The following is a 21,180-nucleotide window of genomic DNA, read 5'->3' as shown; positions in this document are numbered from 1 at the left end:
ACTAAATCGGTCCGATATTGATAAAAACAAGATATCTGCCGCTGTCACAAGTGCAGTGAAACACAGACCTCGGAGAGAGTGCCCGCCAAACCCCGCTAACGTAAACAGTTGTTTAGTATTAAGGCGCACACGATAAAAACATCATCTGCTAAGTGGCGTAGCCACGGGGGGGGGGGCACATCCCCCATGAAACCTTGTCGCCCCCCCCCCCCAGTCGCCCCCCCCCCCCCCCCCCCCCCCCACTGAGATTATGAGTTTCTAAAAAAATTATTATTGATCTACATGACGCCCCCCCCCCCATGAAATGTTTCAGCCCCCCAGCGCCCCCCTCCGTGAAAAATTCATGGCTACGCCACTGCATGTGCTCTATCCTACATTCACATATTTTACAATAAAAGAAATTTACTTTTGAGAATACAGCACTTCATGAGAGATAGAACCCCTTAGTTATCAATTATCGTCAAAATATCCCCTTACTTAGCTGATGAACTTACTATTTCTATATCCTCATAACCCCCCAACAAAATCGTGGAAGTTTGACCGGTTAACTCAAACAGCGCCCTCATTTGACCTTATGGGCAAAGTAAATAAATTATTTCTAATCACTACATAACAAAAATGTATTACGTTTAAAAATGGAAAAACGAGCGCTCAAGGAAGTGTTAATCAGAGATATAACCGGTTATAACCGGTTCACCAAAATAAACTGGTGTGGATATTTCATTGGGAAACAAAGCAAAGGTTTCGTAACACTGATAACCTCCAAGGAATACAAAAGTATAAAGCCATTTTGTTTTTCGAGTGTTAGATATAATATCTCAGGACAATGCTGCTGCGCTAACCAGGCATGGGTTTATGAATGCAAACCTGACTGGTAACGTCAGCACTTGACGAAAAGTCTATATACAATTAGTCTAGGGGCTAGACGCTGTTATTGTTTGGTACGCTATAACCCAACCTCGTCCCCAGTGCTCACTTTATTTCCAACCTAGTTTCCAATAGTAAGCCCTGGATAGGAAACTTTCTTCCTGTATCCTGATTCGATACCGCAATAGTAATGGATTTTTATAGTGTACTTGGTGCTATTATTCACAACGTGCAGTACGTGTTTTCGCAATCATTCGTCCACGCCTTCTCGAAAATACTAATTTCCTTTTCCAATTTGCTCATATTAATTATGATACTGCATGTTGTCTCAATATTACAGTTACATCGTGTTTTCGTTACTCACGCCGTGCTCGCGCTGCGACTAATTGACTCTGTTTGTATCTCAGACACCGCATACAAAAACAAACGCTAATGTGTAACGCATATCAATGGCGCCATGACTGTTCCTCATTTGCATACGTGTTCAAAAATCTTGCACATGTAAATGATCCAATACCAGGGTGAGAGAGCAGGTAGTGATGGGCGCGTACTGTTCGACACCCGGGAGACGAGGTTGGCGATAACCCGCCGCCGCAAAAACCCGCCGCCGCGGAGAGGGCGCTATCACGACCAACCAATATCACCCGCGAACCCGTCAGAACATCTGACAAGCTATTGCTTTCTGTGAATTGGCCTCCATACATTTGTTTATTTATCGAGCGAGTAAAACAGCGCTAAAACAAAATGCCTGGCTTAATTTTACCCAAGAAAGGGTGAAAACTGCAACTGACAAAAATTGGGTTGTTCTGTAACCGATTGTTTTGAGTTTTAAGTTTTAATACACGCCAAATGGTAGGCAGTCACTACAGGGTGGTGGTTTTCTTGATAAGTTTTTGCAATTTTTTTAGTTTAAATGCTTCAATGCAAGTTGCATTTGAGCACTCAGGTAGGATGGACGTGGCCTCTTTTCAGAAGGTACACTCACTAAGATTTGAACATTTAAAGGTAATTTCTGTCGGGGGGCCTCAATGGGGGGGGGGGGGCGGCCTCAATGGGGGCGTGACCCGATGCCCCCTCCCCGTTACGCCACTTTAAAAGGTCATTCAGCAGATAAAAATGGAATCAGTTTTTCAGCATCTATTACGGCCATCTCTTTCCCCAAATTATCACAATGGCGATGATAACAGTGACGTTCATAAAACGCTCATTGAATAATAGTTTTGTCATATCTTTCATAACGTTTGCACCTTTGCCATTTAAATTATTTTAATCTCAAAAACTCGCAAGTTTGCCAAACTATTCAAAGGGGAGGGATTTCGTTTAGGAATCGGAAATACGTGTGCATTGATTTTTTCTTTAAAGATTAATTAACCTGTTTACCCAAGGTTGAAATTGTTTTGGGCGATAACTAAAGTCCCAATAAACACTTTGCCACCAAATTTGCCTGTTAACTAATATATCCGGGTCCTCGTCTATTCTCACTGGACTGAAATACGGTATGATACGGTCTACTGCAAACAAAATGAAAATAAAACAAACTTTCCTATTGGAGAAAACAGGTGTGTTGGTATAAAACACTTTTTGCCACAACCGTTTAAAGAGTGCAAGCATTCTGATTAAAGGGCTTGTGTCGTGTATGTTTACCAAGCCGAGTTTGTCATTTTCGCAGTCATTCACTATTATGACTCAAGGGCGGATCCAGGGGGGGGGGGCAAAGGGGGCCATGCCCCCCCCCCCCCCCCCCCCAAAACGAAACCAATTTTTTTTTTTTTTTTAATGTGACATCGCAATAAAGGCAGGGAATGAGTACACCACCATCTTTTCCTCAAAAAAATTGGTTAAAGTGGTCAGAAATTGCCTCAGATCGCACCACAGAGCATCTAGAATCCAAAAAATTTTCGGGGCCCTGACGGGCCCCGAACCCCACGCCGTAATTTTTTAGACCCACTTTTTTTTGGGGGGACCAACATTTTTTTTGGCCCCCCCCCCCAAAATTGTGTTCTGGATCCGCCCTTGTTATGACTAAGGATGAAAAAGAACGAGCTCGTTTGGATGCTAGTTGTGATTTCATTCGTAAAGTGGTCGCCTTTTGCGGACGTTGAAGAAACCATATTTTGTGCATTGGTGATTAGTCACCGCTGTTCCCGAGACACACAACGTGTATATCGTACACTGAGAACTACGATAGCCCTGTAGTGCCATCAAGTATATATTTTGTCCAAGTTCGTTTTTATGAGATATATTTTTCCCAAAGTTCGTTTTTATGAGATATATTTTGTCGAAGTTCGTTTTTATGAGATACATTTTTCCCAAAGTTCGTTTTTACGAGATACATTTTGTCCAAGGTCGTTTTTATGAGATATATTTTTCCCAAAGTTCGTTTTTATGAGATATATTTTGTCAAAGTTCGTTTTTATGAGATACATTTTTCCCAAAGTTCGTTTTTATGAGATACATTTTCTCGAAGTTCGTTTTTATGAGATACATTTTCTCGAAGTTCGTTTTTATGAGATACATTTCCTCGAAGTTCGTTTTTATGAGTTATGTTTTGATGAAGTTACGGAGCCCCTAAAGGGACATCCAAAATTATTTCCTTATCTCGTGCGCACGACATAATATCTCGTGCGCACGAGATAATCATCACGTGCGCACGACATATATCTCGTGCGCACGACATATATCTCGTGCGCACGAGATAATTATAAGTATTAACGGAGCTTGCTGCACGTGCAGCGGACGAGTTTGTGTGTAACGAAAGCAGCGTGTCAGGTACGAAGCCCCTAAAGGAACATCCAAAAAAAAAATTATCTCGTATGCACGACATAATATCTCGTGCGCACGACATAATATCTCGTGCGCACGACATAATTATCTCGTGCGCACGAGATATATGTCGTGCGCACGTGATAATTATCTCGTGCGCACGAGATATTATGTCGTGCGCACGAGATAGGGAAATAATTTTGGATGTCCCTTTAGGGGCTCCGTAACTTCATAAAACTCTGTAACTCCGTAAAATAAATCTCATAAAAACGAACTTCGAGAAAATGTATCTCATAAAAACGAACTTGGACAAAATATATACTTGAAGGCACTACAGGGCTTTCGTAGAGAACGACACGAAAAACGTATTTGTAATCCATCGTGTCCGATGTTAACAAACGGGTTTTTTTTTGTCTTTTCTCGGGAACGGTAAGACATTAGGTTGGTTTCCTTTCAACCAGATGTTTGAAATAGGCTAAGTAAACAATCCAAAACATGAAATTTTCGGGGATTTCAGGACCTATAGTGCCCCTCAATTGTCTATTTTGGGATATCTTTATTGATTATAAGTACATAACAGCAAAAAAAGTGTAAGCATACTGTATGCACAAAATTGTAAGTAAATCAGGGCTGAATGCAACTTTGGTTAAGGGGGTGGGGGTTTAATTAAGAGGGTGGGTGGGGGTAGCAGACATGTGGTACATTAGTCTTGTTGTTTTTCCCTAAATGCCTCTTGTCTGGACTTTGCTGTCGTTAATGAGTGTGTGCGTTAACCACTATATCCAAAATCCCGATTTTTGTTTCAGTTGCTCTAAGTCAACAGAAATTTGGGCGGTGAAAAGAAAAACAAATACTGGGGGAAGTAAACGTTTGCTTGAATATTGTTTGGCAAAAATGAATAATAAGGTTAATGTTCATTGGGCAAAGCTGCAGTTATTGTTTAAACTGAGTGTCACATTAATTTCGCAAAAAGAGAAAACAATTAACACTGAAAAATGTCTTAAAGAGTTAATAGGACATATTTGTTTCATATGTATTATAATTTGAATATGACAAGGCAACCCTTGTCAAGCTGGTATAGTGCATCTAGTAATCAGGTTGGCGAATCGGTTCTTTCCTCGACTTTACCATTGTCACCCGCCGGTTCGAATCATGCATGGGCCAACTTGTGAATTGGGTTTTAATTTTCAGTCCCTACCTGATTCCGTGGGTTTCCCTAGAACATCATTCTGGGTTTCCCTCCTACCTCTAAAACTGTAATTTCTTCTCATTGTCTACTCTCTACGGGTTTATTCAGTGCCTATAGGACGCCTCTGAGGAATCTTTGCTTTTATTACCAGAAATGATTAATATATACTAACACACACACACACAAAAACCAGATATCAGAGGAATTTTACTTTCATTTTTATTCCATCCTCTGAAATTTGCCTCCTTTAAAGAAAAATTATTCCTAAAAATAAAAAGTGTGGCCTTATGTACATATTTCTGCGTGAAATATCCCACATGGTGGCTGAACGGCATTCTATCTGGTATGGTTTACAGCCAATTTTTATCTGCTCTCATGGTAACACGTAATTGTTTCGATTTCAACGTTGACAAAAGCTGGGTGAGCTTATAAAATTGTGCCTCATTAAGCAGATTTTAACGAAGTTGTTATACTAAACAGCGCGTCACAAAAGGAGTAATAAAGAAGCTTTGTTCGGAGGAAAATTCGGGGTAACTATTAAAGTATTATCTCTTCCGATTCCTTCCAATTTCGCAAATTGTTCATTCAATCGCACAGAGGTTTCAGAGACATTTCTGTCTGCTCTCGTGTCAACACACAATTGATTCGATTTCAACGTTGACAAAAGCTGGGTGAGCTTATAAAATCGTGTCTCATTTGGCAGATTTTTTATCGAAGTTGTAATATAGGTTTTCCCGGCTATTTTAAAACATTGATCATCATAATTCACCGTTTCTAATATTCAAATTCGTCCAGGAACATCGATTAAGTGCACTTTCAATGTTTAATTTCGTCTTTTGTCAGACGACTTCAAATTCAGTTCAAGCAAATTCAAACAATGAGCACACGTTTTCGTCCTGGGGTATTCGATTTCGTCTCGTTTACGCCAAACCGTGTTATTCGGAAATCAAATTCGTCTAATTGATTTATATAAGACGAATTTGATCTCTGAATGCTGCCATTCGGCAACAGCTTGGACGGATTTGATCTGTAATGACGAATATTCTCGACCCGGTGTCTAAAGAGGGTGCTTTGAAATTGAATGGTAAATGACTAAAATGGTTTTGTTAAAAGCGTGTGAAATTTGTCTCGGACGAAATTGAATGTTAGAGGTAAATTTGAATGAAAAAAATGTTTTAAATTTTTTTTTCGGGAAAACCTATAATAAAAGTGCGTCACATAGGGAGAAACACAGGGAGAGGTTTCAGAGAGTCGGGTGCGAATACGGTTTCTAGTTTTCAATAAGACCAATCGATTTCTTTTAAATGTTTTCAGATGTGGTAAAAAAAATTTGAGCAAGAAAATCACAATCGTTTGTTCGTTATATATATATTTTTTTTTAAATTTTGAACAGAGTCGGCGAATTTTAAATACCGGTAAGCCTATTCATTTTGAACGAAAGTGCAATGGAATTTGGAGTCTATTTAATTTGGCATTTTACATGTCGCTAAATAGAATTCTTATTGGTGATAAAATTATCAGTTTCGTTGACAGAAATTTATAGGATTTTGATTATCTTTTTATTTAGGGGACATTTCCACAAAGTGATCATACCAATAACAAACTGGTCTCTTGGTCGGCATATCAAAATCTGTCTTTTTACACAGTATTTTTTCGGCCAACATTTATTTACTTCTATCACTTTGACCCTTTACATTTTTTTTTTATTTCCGTTAAGCATTTTTTCTAATATTTCCTTCTATTTTTTCTTTGAGATAGCTATACATTCCTTTATTAAATTACATGTTTAAAATATCTTGCAAATGCAACTGCCCAATTTCATTAAACACGTGTTAATTTTGTAAACGAATGCGCCAAATTGAATTCCCAAGCGGAATTGAAATCCCCTATAAGCTGACGAAATTAAATGCAAAAGTTACATAATATGCTGCCTACTTTTTGCAAGTGAATGAAGATAACCTGAAATGTTTTGAACTTTCGCTAAATTGAAAGTGGTGTAAAAACGCTTGCCTTTTTGCATGACCGAATGAGCAAAGTGTGAAATATTACAGGAAAACCTACAATTTGAACAAATATTCGGTTGAATCTTTTAAGGTGGTTTAGCAGCTTTACAAAAATACTTCGCTTGTATCAATGACTGAGCATCGTTGATTTGCAACCAGCTACACTAAAATCAAACAGTGCCAAAAAAATATCATGTGAGATTTTTTTCTAAAGTGACGTCGCAATAAAGGCAGGCACAGCGTACTCCACCATCTTTTCCTCAAAAAGAAAATGTTAAAGTGGTCAAAAATTGCCTCAGATCGCACCACAGAGCATCTAGAGTCCCAATTTTTTTTCGGGGCCCTTGAGCAGGCCCCGCACCACACGCCGTAATTTTTGGACCCAATTTTTGGGAACCAAATTTATTTTTTGGGCCTCCCCCCAAAAACATAATGTTCTGGATCCGCCCTTGCCTGAGGCACGTTGCAATCTCTGAACCAAAGACAACACATGAAACATTTGTAAATATTCTGTTCTGTTCAAGTTTCTTTTCATTTTTTCCCTAATTTTAGTTTCCTAACGTTTTGCCTCGGAAGCGGGAGCCATGAAGAATCCTTCAGCTACACGAGCGTATTTTCTCCTCACAGCTTGGGGCTTTCTCAGTGTCACTTTGTGCAGTAAGTTTATTCAAATCTTAATCGCTGTTTTGAATTTACGTTTGTGTTTTTGGTGTAAGTTTATTTTCAAGGCACATGTAGCAGTTTAAAATGGCAGTCCATAAGGAGCGCGTGCGCACGCACCAAACCAATTATAACACTCAAGTGAAAGATGACTATCCGAGCTGTTTAACGAATTCGAATTTTCCCTCTGAACATGTTTTTTTTTAACTTTTATGTTTAATCTAGGTTTTCCCGGACAATTTCGGAAAATGTGTACAAGAATATGTGAAAGAAGCATTCGTTTTCGTGCGAAATAGAATGAACGTTTCAAATCCCTGTTTCTATTCAACGAATGATAATTCTATTTCCATGAAGGTGCATTCAGTCGTAAGAAATCAGCGTACGATTTCCCGAATGTGCGCTGAATTTGGTATATTGACATTTCATTTTAGCGCGAAATCGAATGCCCCGTCGCAATCTCTATTCATTTTAATTTATCATCAATCTATTTCGCTAAATGTGCAGCCGATTTCCTGCGCACTGTGATTTAACGTATGCCTGGTCAAGCACCGGAATTCATTTATTTGTTCACAAAGTAACATATGAGGAATATTTGATTGAATGGTTGAATTTTTTAATATTCATGATGATTGAGCTAAACCAAAGTGGTGTAGTCTTTCAAAACATGCCAACTATTGTAATAAATCCTACATAAAAACCTAAGATGAAGACAATCGTTCTTTTTTGCTCAGAATTTGCCACAATCGCATCATATAACCAAGCAATCGAACTGATAACATTAGAGAGAACTTTAAGAAATACAGAAAGACATTAAAATGCAAATAAGACAAAGAAACAACAAAGTTTCCTTTTACCGTCCCAAAAATATGCCTACAAGATTATTGTGATTGATTTTATTTTGGTAAGATTTTTATCTTTTTAACATGTCATTTGCCTATTTCAAATAGCCCTTTGTGTACATAACAACTAACACATTAATGATCAATTAGGCCTACAAGTACATTGATTAATCAATGAATCAGTCAAAGCTGTATCATGATTTGTATAGGATGTATACTTTATCTAAATTGAATGCAAACATTGCGAATTTAAATTATGACATATATGAAAAAGAATGTTCAATTCAGCCCGTGTCACAATAACAAATCTTTTTTTTTTTTGCGAATTAGATTGCATCCGTCAAACCGAAAGCCTAATCACGTATTTGTAATCCTGTAAATGAAACGTTGTGCACATTCATTTATTTGAATGACACAACATGAAATCGAATGCTAGTTATTGCGAAAATGAAACCCACATATACGTCGTTCTCAAAATCAGCGCCAAATTGAATTTATGTTTTACAAATTCAAATGCACATTTTCCAAAATTGTCCGACAAAATCTTAACGACAACACCTTTTGTTTCTATATTGGTCGTCTGTAATCCTTTGAAACAAGGCTTTTATTTTCTTCTGCGCACAAACATAATTCGCTCTGTGAGTAGTCTGGTCCCGGTCATTGCCAATTTCGATGGGGGAAGCGGGAACCAGTCTACCCTGCCAGAGCTTACCTATTGTCGAGTCGCAAATATGGATTTTTCCCGTCCGATTTCGTAACTTGTTCATTCGATCTGACAGAATGTTCATTACATTTCATTAGGTTTCAGAGAGTCAGTTTCGAATGCGGTTTCAATTCGCAGTTAAATACCATTCGATTTCGCATGAATGTTTTCAAAAATGCCTTTTGTGATTTGTGTGTGTGAGTTTGTTTCTGCATACAATAGGGGATGTTGAACAATAGAGGAAAATAGGGTCTCCAATTCCAGAAGGTCCCCAATTCGCGTACAAAACATAATATGGGAGACATAATTTCCAGCGCCTTGAGTACTAATTGTTGGTAGATACGTGCGCTATATAAGACTCCGTTATTATAATATATATCACTTTGATACTTTACATATTTTTTAAGTTCTGAAGTGCATTTTTCTTTGTTCCATCCCAGGCATTCATAATGTCATTGAAATAGTTGTACGTTCCGTTGTAAGTCACATTCCTTCAAAAGTACATTCCATTAAAAGCCGTGTCATTTTAGATCCTGTTTTACATGTAACATAACACCGTAATTTCTTGCTTATTCAACCGCCCAATTTCATTGAACGGTTACTTTTGTAAAGTGAGCATGACTGAATCCAAAGCCCACGAAAGAAATTCACAAGTTACGTGATTTGCTGCCTACCTTCCACTTATTAAATTGAATCGAGTGTGAAAACACTTGCCCGTTTTTATGATAATCTGATTGAATGAACGTGTTGCAAAATTGGACGGGAAGATCTATAATTTGAAGTTTGATTATTTTCCTTAATTAAACGTGGACCAATTTTTTTTTCGCCGGGTGGCTCATTCAATAAGATAACTTTTGCTAAAAACAAATAGGAATAGGAAAAATGAGTCTTTTATTCGAGGTAAAACTCGAGTCTATCACGAATCCTCATAAGTCCTCCATAGCCAAACCAAATTACAACCTTTCAAATGCTGTGTGACAAAGGCATTCCTTATTAGTTAGTATTCATCCCTGCTCTTGTAGGTAAACTTTGGATGGTTACACACCTGTGTTCCGACACATCTATGTTCCGACACACACCTAACCCTAACCCTAACCCTAACCCTAACCGGAACATAGGGCTGTCGGAACACAGGGGTACATAGGGGTGTCGGGAACATAGACTGTAGTCACCCTTGTCGTACACTTATGACCTGACCTGTGCGCACATCATTACTTGCCTCTTCACAGTTGTTTGGTTGTCATCCAAGCAGTCGAGTAATCCAATGGGCCTACAGTCCTTGCCTGCACAGCCTGTGCCTACAACCAAGCTTCTGCATGTTCCAAGACTCGTCCTGACCACAACCAACGAAGCATTCCTGGATTTCACCCATAACTTGTTGATGAGCATCGAGAGAACAAGTGCTCGTCCCGACGTCGTAGTGATCGCAGAAGATGAGCAATCGTTCAAGGAGCTATCGTTGCACCCTCATCCGGGACTGCAAGTCATTAAACCACACGACATCAGTGGTGTCAAAATGGACAGCAAGAACGTCCGCTACCTTCAGTATGGAACCGGTGACTACAATAAATTCGTCAATCGCAGACCGACATATATACTAGAATTTGTACAGCGTGGATATGAAGTGTTTTTTCTTGATGCCGACACTTTCTGGTTCCGAGACCCTTTTCCTTACTTCGAAGGCGATTTCGATATCGCTTACCATAGTGATAAGTTTGACATATACAATGCGGGTTTGGCCTTTTACCGTCCAACAGAACAGACTCTCCGTTTCTTGAAACACTTCGTTAGGACTTTGGAGACACAGAAGACACTTGAAATGGATCAGGATGTCTTGAACACGATAATACGATCTCAGCTCTTTCCAGCCCTTCGCATTAAGCACCTGAATAACAAAAACTTTCCAAACGGGCACTTTTTCTTTCCATTTTTGCCTAACATGGAAAAGTGTCGAGAAGACACCAGTACAACGGTAGTGTTTCACGCCGCTTGGATTAGTGGTCATAAGAATAAGAAGGAGGCGTTTCAAACTTGTCACATTTGGTTAAGATCTTGAAACAAAAACTTCACTACTGCAGTACTACCCTTTTGTAAGGCGTCGACATAGTTATAACTAGCATTTTCCTTTGTTCTTGATTGTTGGGTGATCGGGTGCCACCCGGTCACCGTTTTGAAATTGTTCCAGTTTTTCTTTCTTCCTTTCTTTTTTTTGAGGTAAATTCTCCGCCACTTTTCTTCTAAATGGTGCATGGTATAAACTTAAAACTTGGAACAAAAATCCACCCTTATCCCAACGTGCGCATATTCTATGACATCATGATGACGTCATCAGGTTCAAATTACAAGTGATTTTAGTTACAAAATGACCGTCTTCGTTCATTTGTAACTCATGGAGAAAAATCATGTCCGTACTTTGTGATCTGATAGACCATGCCTTAATGGATATTTTTGATTTCCGAAGGAAAATTAGCCTCATGTTTCCTTCCAGGGTTACCAGGGGTTACCAGAGTCACAGTTATGTGAATTCAAAAGGCAAACAGAAGCCTCAAATCAAACGAAAATTATTCAAGTGAAGAGGATGAAACTTGGTATGAACATAAACTGTAGTTCGAAGTGGTGGAACTTTTGGTGACATCATCATGATATTATATATATCAAACTATAAGCAAGTTAAGATTAAAATTCAACCAAATAGTATAGGTATTTTCGGGGTTTAACGGACAAAATATAAGGCACAATTATAGACACAAAATTCCAATGGCTTTGTAGTCACTTCTTCAGAACAAGGAACACACAATTAATCGGTGAGCTAACTTGTAGGTTTTTTCCCAGTAATCTTGAACAACACTTATTCGAATCTGGAGCTTCGGTTTTCACGGAGCCAGCTTGAACGCTCGCTCGTACCCACCGCACAAACAACGTGCTGGGAAGGGCTAATCTCTTTCACAAAATTTTGTGGAGAAACACAGGCGCGCAAGGCATTGTGGGGAGCTTACTGCCTCCAATGCACGTACATTCTGTGTGCACATGTCATGCGCAGGCTGAAAGCTTGACCCGTGTTATCGTTCAAACAGATTATATCCAATGAGGGCTCGAAGAAATCACGTCATACATCCAACAACAAAAATCAGTCCTTCCCAGCGCCCTGTTTGAGCGGTGCATACCGTGTATAGGTACGAGCGAAGCTTACAGCCGCCACACTTGAGATCTGCACGGCAACTGCCTGCGCGCGCCCTACCGCGTATCCCGCTTGTGCGCGTTGACCTAGTACCTCAGGCTGACACCAGCAGCCCAAACGCATGTTTATATGTATGCAGCATCAACCTCGTTCCCATGGGTACGATCTTGCTGCGCCATGTTGTTCCCATTTGCCGGGTACTGGATGGACACGATAAAAGAAAAAAATTCTTTCCCGTGTCTATACTTTATGGCAGGGACCTGCTCCACCATCCGTGTTGGTTCATCCAGACACCATTAAGACCGATTTCAGAATGGCACAGTCAAAAACAAAATTAAAAGTCTCCCTTTTACAACCTCTTGAATGACTGGATCGACGAGGAACTGGCTGTCTCAGAAGGCGCCAAGTGGAAGACAAAGTTCACGTCATTTCACCTGGACCTCGAGGCGCGCGCAGAATGGTACTAGTCTCCACTCAAGGGCGACCATAAACTGTGCTCCCATAGAAAAGTAAATACCCCCAGACAGTTGTTTAAAAGAAAAAGGAGCTTCCTGCTGGAGCTGTTTATGAGTCCCTTCCAGAGACCATAGGTCTCCTACAGTGAGGGGACAGTTGTGAAGGAAAAGTCCATCTGGGTGCAGGCCTGTAAATAGGCCAAAAATCCGTCCGCCGAGCTCATGAATAAAAGTTATACCCTCAAAATATTCTATATTAGAGAGTTTTGAGAGCCATAAAATTGGGGAATTGAAGAGATATGGTAATGAACCTCTGGCCCGGACTTGGGGCTTCCAACTCTGAGCATTTTGGATGCTATTGGGCTCGAAAGTGACGCTATTTTGCCATGTTGTGGAGGGATCGTTTTTCAAAATGGCCACTTGTCCGCTTTGGGGAAAATAAGGGTCGTCTTCTTTGGGTGAGAATATCTCGAAAAGTCAATGGTCAACCCACCCAAAAATGAAAAGGAAATGAAAGATGACACATTGATCATCATTTTTCTGTGCCGCTTGAATAGCTGTGAGAGTTCTGAGTATTTTTAAAAGAAAGTTGAATGTTTAGAAGTATGTGCATTTAGCACTAGTGTCTATGGGAATTTTTTTGCAGGGTTGCACCCATCTCGGCTACAACGCGTCGTGGGTGTACACAAAGTTGGGCGGATAATGGTGACCATTAGAAAATGAAGCGAGTACGAACGAGCGAATGGCGTGCGGACGGTGCGGTACGTGCGCTCCGGAAAAGAAAAAACACTTGCCGCTTCACCAGACCGGACCCATCTCAACAATCTCACGCGAGATGGATTTTCACGATAGCGTGCCCCGTGAACTAAACACGTAAAATGGTGATGTTATCGAGACTGTTTTTAAGAGTGTTGTGCGTCTACCGTATAGATCGATTTCTAATGGCCCATGTTCCTTGCGCTGCGAGTCAGGAGGGTCAACACACAGTGCATCTGATGGGTGTTTTTTTCCACTTTCAAGAAACGGATTCGTATCTGCTATTCTCTTGACACAAGTTTTAAAGGGCTTTAAAAATAGTTGTGAAAATAATAATGACAGCAGAGCTTGCGGCCCTTGGACGGCAAAACGTATAATACACTTGAACAAAAAAAAAACATTTTGAGAAATTGAATCGAAGTTCGCATATTTGCCTTTTTGTGATGACTGGGTTGGTAAATGAATGAATGCGTGATTATAAGGAATATTGTGCTTTACATTTCTTCAATTTTGAGAATATTAAATGGTTGACGGTTTCGGAAATAGTTTGTGAATCAAAAATCTTGGCCGTAAATTATAAAAAAATACTTAACTCTAATAAGTTGTTGGTGAAAACAATATATATCTTAAGTTAGACTTAATGCTATGTGTAATGCTAAATTTTTCTTCCGTTTGGGGTATTTTGTTTGCATAGGCCCTAATAGTCTATCTTCCTTGGACTGAGCGGAGTTAGTTTGTTTTACCGTGAAAACTGAAGACGCCATCAAGAAGTCGGGTAACATTTTTTAAAAGAGTGTCAGATAGGTCATGCTATCTTCAAACCAGTGTTGTAGTAGTCGTACTCGGTACTCGTACTCGAGTGCTACTGGAGTACTTTTTTTTAGACTACTCGAACTCGTACTCGTACTCGAATGGCAAAGCACTACTCGTTCTCGAAATGACAGTACTCGTACTCGGGCAGCAAAGTACTCGTAGTCAACATGTCGAAATTGCACTCATCATTAAAGTACTCGTACTCGAGTAGCAGTGCTCGAACAGCAGTACTCGAGAAAAAACTGGTATAGCTTGACAATACCACGGCCTTATTTTATCGATACTTTCAGTTTAATATGGTTGGTTGGCTTGCGGAGAAATCGAAGTTTCCTGATTTTCCTCTGTGCACGTCCGGATAAACAAATTTAACAGCCAGCGGTGATTGGGTCTGTATATCAGTCTGACAGGGATTCGGCCACTATGCACAATGAACCATTTGCCATATGGCTACATTCGGAAGTACGAGTATGAGTACTCGTACTCGGAGACCTGTCCTTGTACTCGGAAGTGCAAGTACTCGTACTCGGAAAAAGTACTCGACTACAACACTGCTTCAAATGAGTTAAGCTGTTTTGCCATCCGATGGCCTCGCGACTATATCCCAATGAGAAATTTAACTCTTAATAGTTATAAAAAACGCCTTTCTTGTGTCCCTTTCTTTTCAGTTAAGATTGAGAACGTGACAAATTATTCGAATATGTTTTGCCCCAACAGTTTTAAAAAGTCGAACTGCACCTGATGTCAGACATGAGTAACCAATGGACGTCTAGAAGAGCGCCCTTTTGTAAATTAATGCGACACTAAGAGCAAATTCGATCATTCCGGACAAGTTTCAGCACCGGGGGGTGTTCGCATTATTTTTAATGTTTTCTATAGAATTGAGTCTGGATCCGCGCCTGCAAAAGTTAAAGTAGCAATGTAAGAAAATGAGAGATAAAAAAGGAAAACAACTGAACAAATTTAGGACCACATATAATTCACATTCAATTCGCCTGCGTGGGGAAAATTAACTGCATCCATTCGCAGTGGTTTCCCATCCTTTTGCGTTAAGGCTGCAATTCTTTGGCCAATCAGAAAGGCGCTCTGTGAAACTGACCGTCAAACTGATCGTCTCTTAAATTATTGCCCTCTCTATCTGTCTTTGTAAAGATTTACCAGGGGTGAACTTTCAGGCTCTTTATAAAGCCGTAGTACATGCAGTACACATGATCACTTGACCGTTTGGCTCCCGCACCCATAATCATATTTTTACAGCATCGTAAGTTTTGCTTTTGGTGAATTGTGCAAGTACACAGCCTCAGAATTTCTCGGCATGGCTGCGTTGAACCAGTCTGATTTTTGTGACGAAGTTGCCGGCTTGCTTGATTTTAATGATGAAGCAACGAGGAATAGATTTTTCCAAACGGCCTCCGAGTTCTTTCTCGTGAGGATTGGCTTTCCTATCGTCTGGCTGGTCGGTCTGCCGGCTAACCTGGCGTTCCTCTACACCATCTACAAGGTGCGACACATGCGGACCATCACCAACTTCTACCTGGCCAACTTGGCACTGGCTGACATCTCTTGCCTGGTCCTGTACCCGGGTCTCTACAGCTGGTCCTACTACGCTACCCCGGTGGTCTTCAACTTCCAGACGTCGTCGTGGCTGGAGTGCGCGGCACTATTCTTCTCATTCGACATTCCCAACTTCGCCTCCAACGCCATCGTGACTCTGGTCGCCCTGGAGCGTTTCTACGCGATCTGCCGTCCTCTGCAGAGCAGACAGGCCAGCAGTCCTGGACGAACTACAGCCCTGCTGGTGGTATTCTGGACAGTGTCTGTAGCGCTCGCGCTGTCCGTCTGCTCGCGTTTCATCACCGTGCGCGTCTACTGCGTCCTGTGGCCGGACTCGGACAATGGCCAGTACGACTCCCTTCCAGACACCGTGTCGTTCTGCACGGCCGGCGAGCCCTGGGTTGCCGTCTACGCTCACTGCCTGTACGTCGTAGTCTGGTTTCTGGGGCTGATCGTCAACAGCTTCTTGTACTACAAGATTGTCCGTCGATTGGGGCGGCGCGCCGTCGGCCGATCTGCCTCCAACACCGATGCCAAGAGTCGACTGGTCCGCAATCAAGTCGCCCGCATGCTGATCGTCAACAGCATCGTGTTCTTCGTGCTTCAAGCCCCTCGCGTCCTCACCCTCAACCTGCTGTCTTTTCTGTCTGCGGCTACTGGTCAGGTCCTCCAGCCTTCTGATGCCCCCTTCTTGGTTCCTGTCACCTATTTCCTGTCTCTCCTCAACTCGGCTGTCAACCCCATCATCTACAGCGGCACAAACATCAGGTACCGAGAGGCCTTCCTACAGGCGTTCGGCTGCACCTGCCGGCGTGGAAGAGAAGACACGGAACGACCGACGCTTGGTGACATGTCAGTGTCCTCTAAAGTGACTGAGAGAAGTAGACCTAAGTGTGAAAAGTCCGAGGAAAACCTGGACGACATACCAAATTCATCCATATAAGCATAGCATTGCTCCACTCCAAATTAAGTTGAGTTTCTGCGAACGGTTTCTCAAGTTATAATCGGTAGGTCAATATTCGATATGGTTATAAGAAATTGCATTGGTTGAGGACTGTTCACATGACTTTTTCAGAGGCACGACACCATGGACTCCGTGACGTACATCGTCTCATAATAACCTGCGTACATTCAACTTAAGCGTTGACAATCTACTTGGAATGTTTTAGTCCCATCGCAGCAGACATACTTGCACATACTTAGTGGGTTTTGAGCACGTTTTACATAAACCACAGTATGTGTTTAAACAAAGTAACGAATTGTAGACAATTACACACGAATGCACGTACTGCTGGGTCCATGACTTGAATTTTACGTAGAACCGTTTAGTTTGCACAAACTTTTCTGAAGCACATAAGCGTCGCGGGGGGGGGGGGGGCAACGGGGGCAGTTACAAAATGTGGAATATACTCCCGAGAAAATGTTGCAATAGAAAAGTGGAGCATGCTTAATTTTTTAGCGCACGTACATGATGTAATTGTAACTAAGATAAAGTGAACTTCTCGTGGTTTGGTTCAAATGTGAAGATGTTGGGCATTGGGAAATGCCTTGGATTGTAATGGCATAGAGCATTGGAGGGTGTCGAATAAATTTTGACCTGGAAAAAAAATAGAGTGGTTTTGTTTAATATTGAGCAGAAGTTGGTGTCATTGTAGGAGTTGGATTTCAATATGGTTATCGGGTTGTAGAGTGAACTATTTCAACATTATTAAATTGTAGAAGAAAGTAAAAGGAAGGACACATAATGAAACATTTCAAATATGAAACGCCAAATGCTGTTAAATCTGTTTTACATGTATGACAAAATAAAATGAGTGGCACAGAATTAGTGAGTAATAAAGCCTAATCTAATAATGCATTTTTCATGCAAATGGCAATATTGTGACATAATTATTGAGTTAGCTGTTAAGTTTTGTGAAAAGTTAATATTATGACAGGGCCATTGTTTAAAAAAATGGGCTCAATTTTATGGCGCTGCTAAGGGGGCCGTATCATAAGTCCGACGCCTCATAGGTCCGACGCCTCATAAGTCCGAAATTTCGGACTTATGAGGCATCGGACTTATGACGCATAAATTCCCCCTCATAGGTCCGACACCTCATAAGTCCGATAATGAACAAACGCAGTTTCGGACTTATGAGGCGTCGGACTTATGCGGTGTCGGACCTATATGAGGCGGAATAAATAAATGTTATGCCTCATTTGTCCGACGCATCATAAATCCGACCCCTCATAAGTCCGAAATTTAATTTCGGACTTATGAGGCGTCAGACTTATGAGCGGACCCCCTGCTAAGCACACGATTTTGCTGCTAACAGAGCCTCCGTCTAATTTCATGGAGATTGTAAGCAGCAGTCTTCAATCTTCAAAGGTGTGATCCCTATTCAGCAAACTGCTAGCCTACACTGGGATTTGGTGCAGATGTGACGTCACAGGCAAAGGTGCATGAAGAAAATAAAGAAAGAAAGAGGTGGCCAACCAAGACGATGAATATATAATAAGGGTGCAATATATACAATGGGTTGATGAACTACAGCAGATTAGCACCCACAGGAAAGGTGGCCAACCAAGACGAAGAATATATAATAAGGGTGCTGGGTGCAATATATTCAATGGGTTGATGAACTACAGCAGATTAGCACCCACAGGAAAGGTGGCCAACCAAGACGATGAATATATAATAAGGGTGCAATATATACAATGGGTTGATGAACTACAGCAGATTAGCACCCACAGGAAAGGTGGCCAACCAAGACGAAGAATATATAATAAGGGTGCTGGGTGCAATATATACAATGGGTTGATGGACTACAGCAGATTAGCACCCATAGGAAAGGTGGCCAACCAAGACGATGAATATATAATAAGGGTGCAATATATACAATGGGTTGATGAACTACAGCAGATTAGCACCCATAGGAAAGGTGGCCAACCAAGACGATGAATATATAATAAGGGTGCAATATATACAATGGGTTGATGAACTACAGCAGATTAGCACCCACAGGAAAGGTGGCCAACCAAGACGAAGAATATATAGTAAGGGTGCTGGGTGAAACAATGGGTTGATGGACTACAGCAGATTAGCACCCATAGGAAGCCTCATCTGCCCGACAGCTAGCCTAAAAGGTGACAAAACTGCTGATGATGACAGTCGGTTCCAGAGTCGTATACGGTACGTGGGTAGAAAGAATATTTGTAGCTGTCCATGTTTGCTTGTGGAATGCTGTATTTGAGCTGGTGATCATGTCTGCCGAAGTAGGTTGCCGGGTGAATGATATGTGGAAATTGGATGTTTACTAAGTTGTGTTGGATTTTATAAAACATGCAGAGCTGCGATGCCAGACGTCTTGGGGTAAATCTCAACCCAGGGCAGTTTTTGCGAGGCAGTGAACCTAGCAAAAGCATGCTGAACCCCAGAGGAAACAATTTGCTTTAATAATCAGTTGCCTAAATATAGAAATCTCCATGCGCGCGCAACCGTAAGCATATACACAATTTCCTTTCATTACATTTTTTGCTAACTGTTAAGCAGTGCCATGACCATTATTGGGCTCTGCTGGTGATATCTTGAGATTTTTTTTCACTCTATTATGTTTTCTTGGAAGTTGGTATTCTTTGCCAGTTATACAGTCATCAACCTTAGAGTGAGTGTTGATGAAAATTGTTGATTTTACGGAGGGGGACGGAAAACAGATTTTTTTTTTCAAATTCTAAAGAGTGTTGAAAGGAGTAACTGCGCTCTGCAATTATGGATATTTTCTTCAAATAAATGTTTAAACTTTTGAGACTTTTGAAGGCTCCTACCGTTTTGCACGCAAAGCATTCAGAAGGGCGTGATTGACCATCCAGAAAGTCCGATAAACAGAAATTCTACAGCGCGTCCCAAAGTACCCGCAACTTTTTTTTTGCGAGGCTCTAGCGTCGGTGCGCGGAAACACGTACCGCCATTGTTTGTTTTTTTTACCATTTTAACGCTCGCAATCTGAACTTTATCCCTGGCGAGTATTGGTTTGATATCTAAATGAGTTTGAAACTGTTCAAATAAAGGTATGTCGAAAACAAACTCAACCGATTTCAAGGAAAATCGATGATGTCACAAACTCGAGTCACACTTTGAGCGCGCTTTTTGAATAGATACATACTTGCACGTGAATTTCAAGATTGAACATGAAACGAAGAACAATATTGTGAATTCATTTAAGGTGCAGTCTATTTATTATACGTGGATCAGTGGCGTATCCAGCTATGGATGTCAGGGGGCAACCGCACCGTCCGCGCCGAAAGGTTGACTCTTTTTTTTTCTCCGGACACTTGGCCTCCGTAAACTCAAAAAGTGGGGGTGGGGGTGGGGGGACCCACCTTCCAAATGGGGGCGCTCTTCAAAAACTGACCAAAAAAGTATGTGTACTGCAAATTATATACAAGTTCATGGCGCATTGTAATGGTTTTTGAGGGGGTTTTCTTTTTTGGGATTGACGTCAGAACTCTCTATAACCATTTTAACCATTTATTGGAATAATTGCTGAACAAAAATGTTGTGAAAAAAATCCGCCGGGGGGCAGAGTGCCTCCTCTGCCCCCCTCTGGATACGCCACGTCATGGATCGAATAGAATAGGAAACACAGAAAGTAAAAGGCAAAGAGATCGTCACATCGTGAACATGATGAACCGTTTCCACATTAGAAAAAAATGAGCATGATTGGTTTTCCTTGAAATCGATTGTTTTTGTTTTTGACATGCCTTTATTCGAACACAAATCATTTCAAAACCCTTTCAAAAATCAAACTAATACTAACCAGAGATAAATTTAAGATTCCAAGCTTTAAAATGAAAAAATAATGGCGGTACGTGTTTCCGCGGCGACGCTAGAGCCTCGCAAAAAAAAAATGATGCGGGTACTTTGGGACGCGCTGTACACGTTCGTATCTGGTCGCTGTTTCCCCTCAAATTTCGTAAGAATGAAATATCCTATGCCAACGGAATTGGATAACCTCAAATGTAAGTACTGAACATGCAAGTGCTCATTAAACGTCGCGATTATTGAAGATGGAATGTATAGACATGGCAACGACATAATTATGGCGGTGTATATATCGCCATTTTAAAGCCCGGATGAAGACATTCCCATTCTGCAATCGCGAAGTTGAGCACCTGCATGTTCAGTACTTACATAGGATTATCCAAAAACTTTCTTTGGGCACAGGATGGCACGGGAATGACAGATATTCCCATGAAATTCGAGGGAGAAAACATCACGGACCCGATACGAACGTGAAGAATTTTGCCGGTTTATCGGAATCTCCTGAATCCTTTGCGTGCAAAGCGGTCCTTGATTTCCAGGCTCCGGGATGCCCATCGAATCGTATGCGCAACACGGCCATTCGAGACATTTCATCGTGA

At 41.1% G+C, this 21,180-nt stretch overlaps 1 protein-coding gene across 1 annotated transcript; it reads left to right on the top strand.

The window, feature by feature from the left end:
• The first annotated feature begins 10,288 nt into the window (after nucleotides 1-10,288).
• On the top strand, nucleotides 10,289-16,720 carry LOC119741389 (neuromedin-U receptor 2-like). The gene is made up of 2 exons (XM_038217137.1): nucleotides 10,289-10,569; nucleotides 15,481-16,720. Exons 1-2 carry the CDS (start codon nucleotides 10,289-10,291, stop codon nucleotides 16,718-16,720), a joined length of 1,521 nt encoding a protein of 506 aa, XP_038073065.1.
• The last annotated feature ends 4,460 nt before the right edge of the window (nucleotides 16,721-21,180 follow it).

This window comes from Patiria miniata, unplaced genomic scaffold (genome assembly GCF_015706575.1).
Source record: "Patiria miniata isolate m_02_andy unplaced genomic scaffold, ASM1570657v1 HiC_scaffold_5, whole genome shotgun sequence".
In the NCBI taxonomy this organism is placed as follows: domain Eukaryota; kingdom Metazoa; phylum Echinodermata; class Asteroidea; order Valvatida; family Asterinidae; genus Patiria; species Patiria miniata.
The sequence above is the reverse complement of the archived record's forward strand: the minus strand, read 5'-3'. Positions and strand labels throughout refer to the sequence as shown.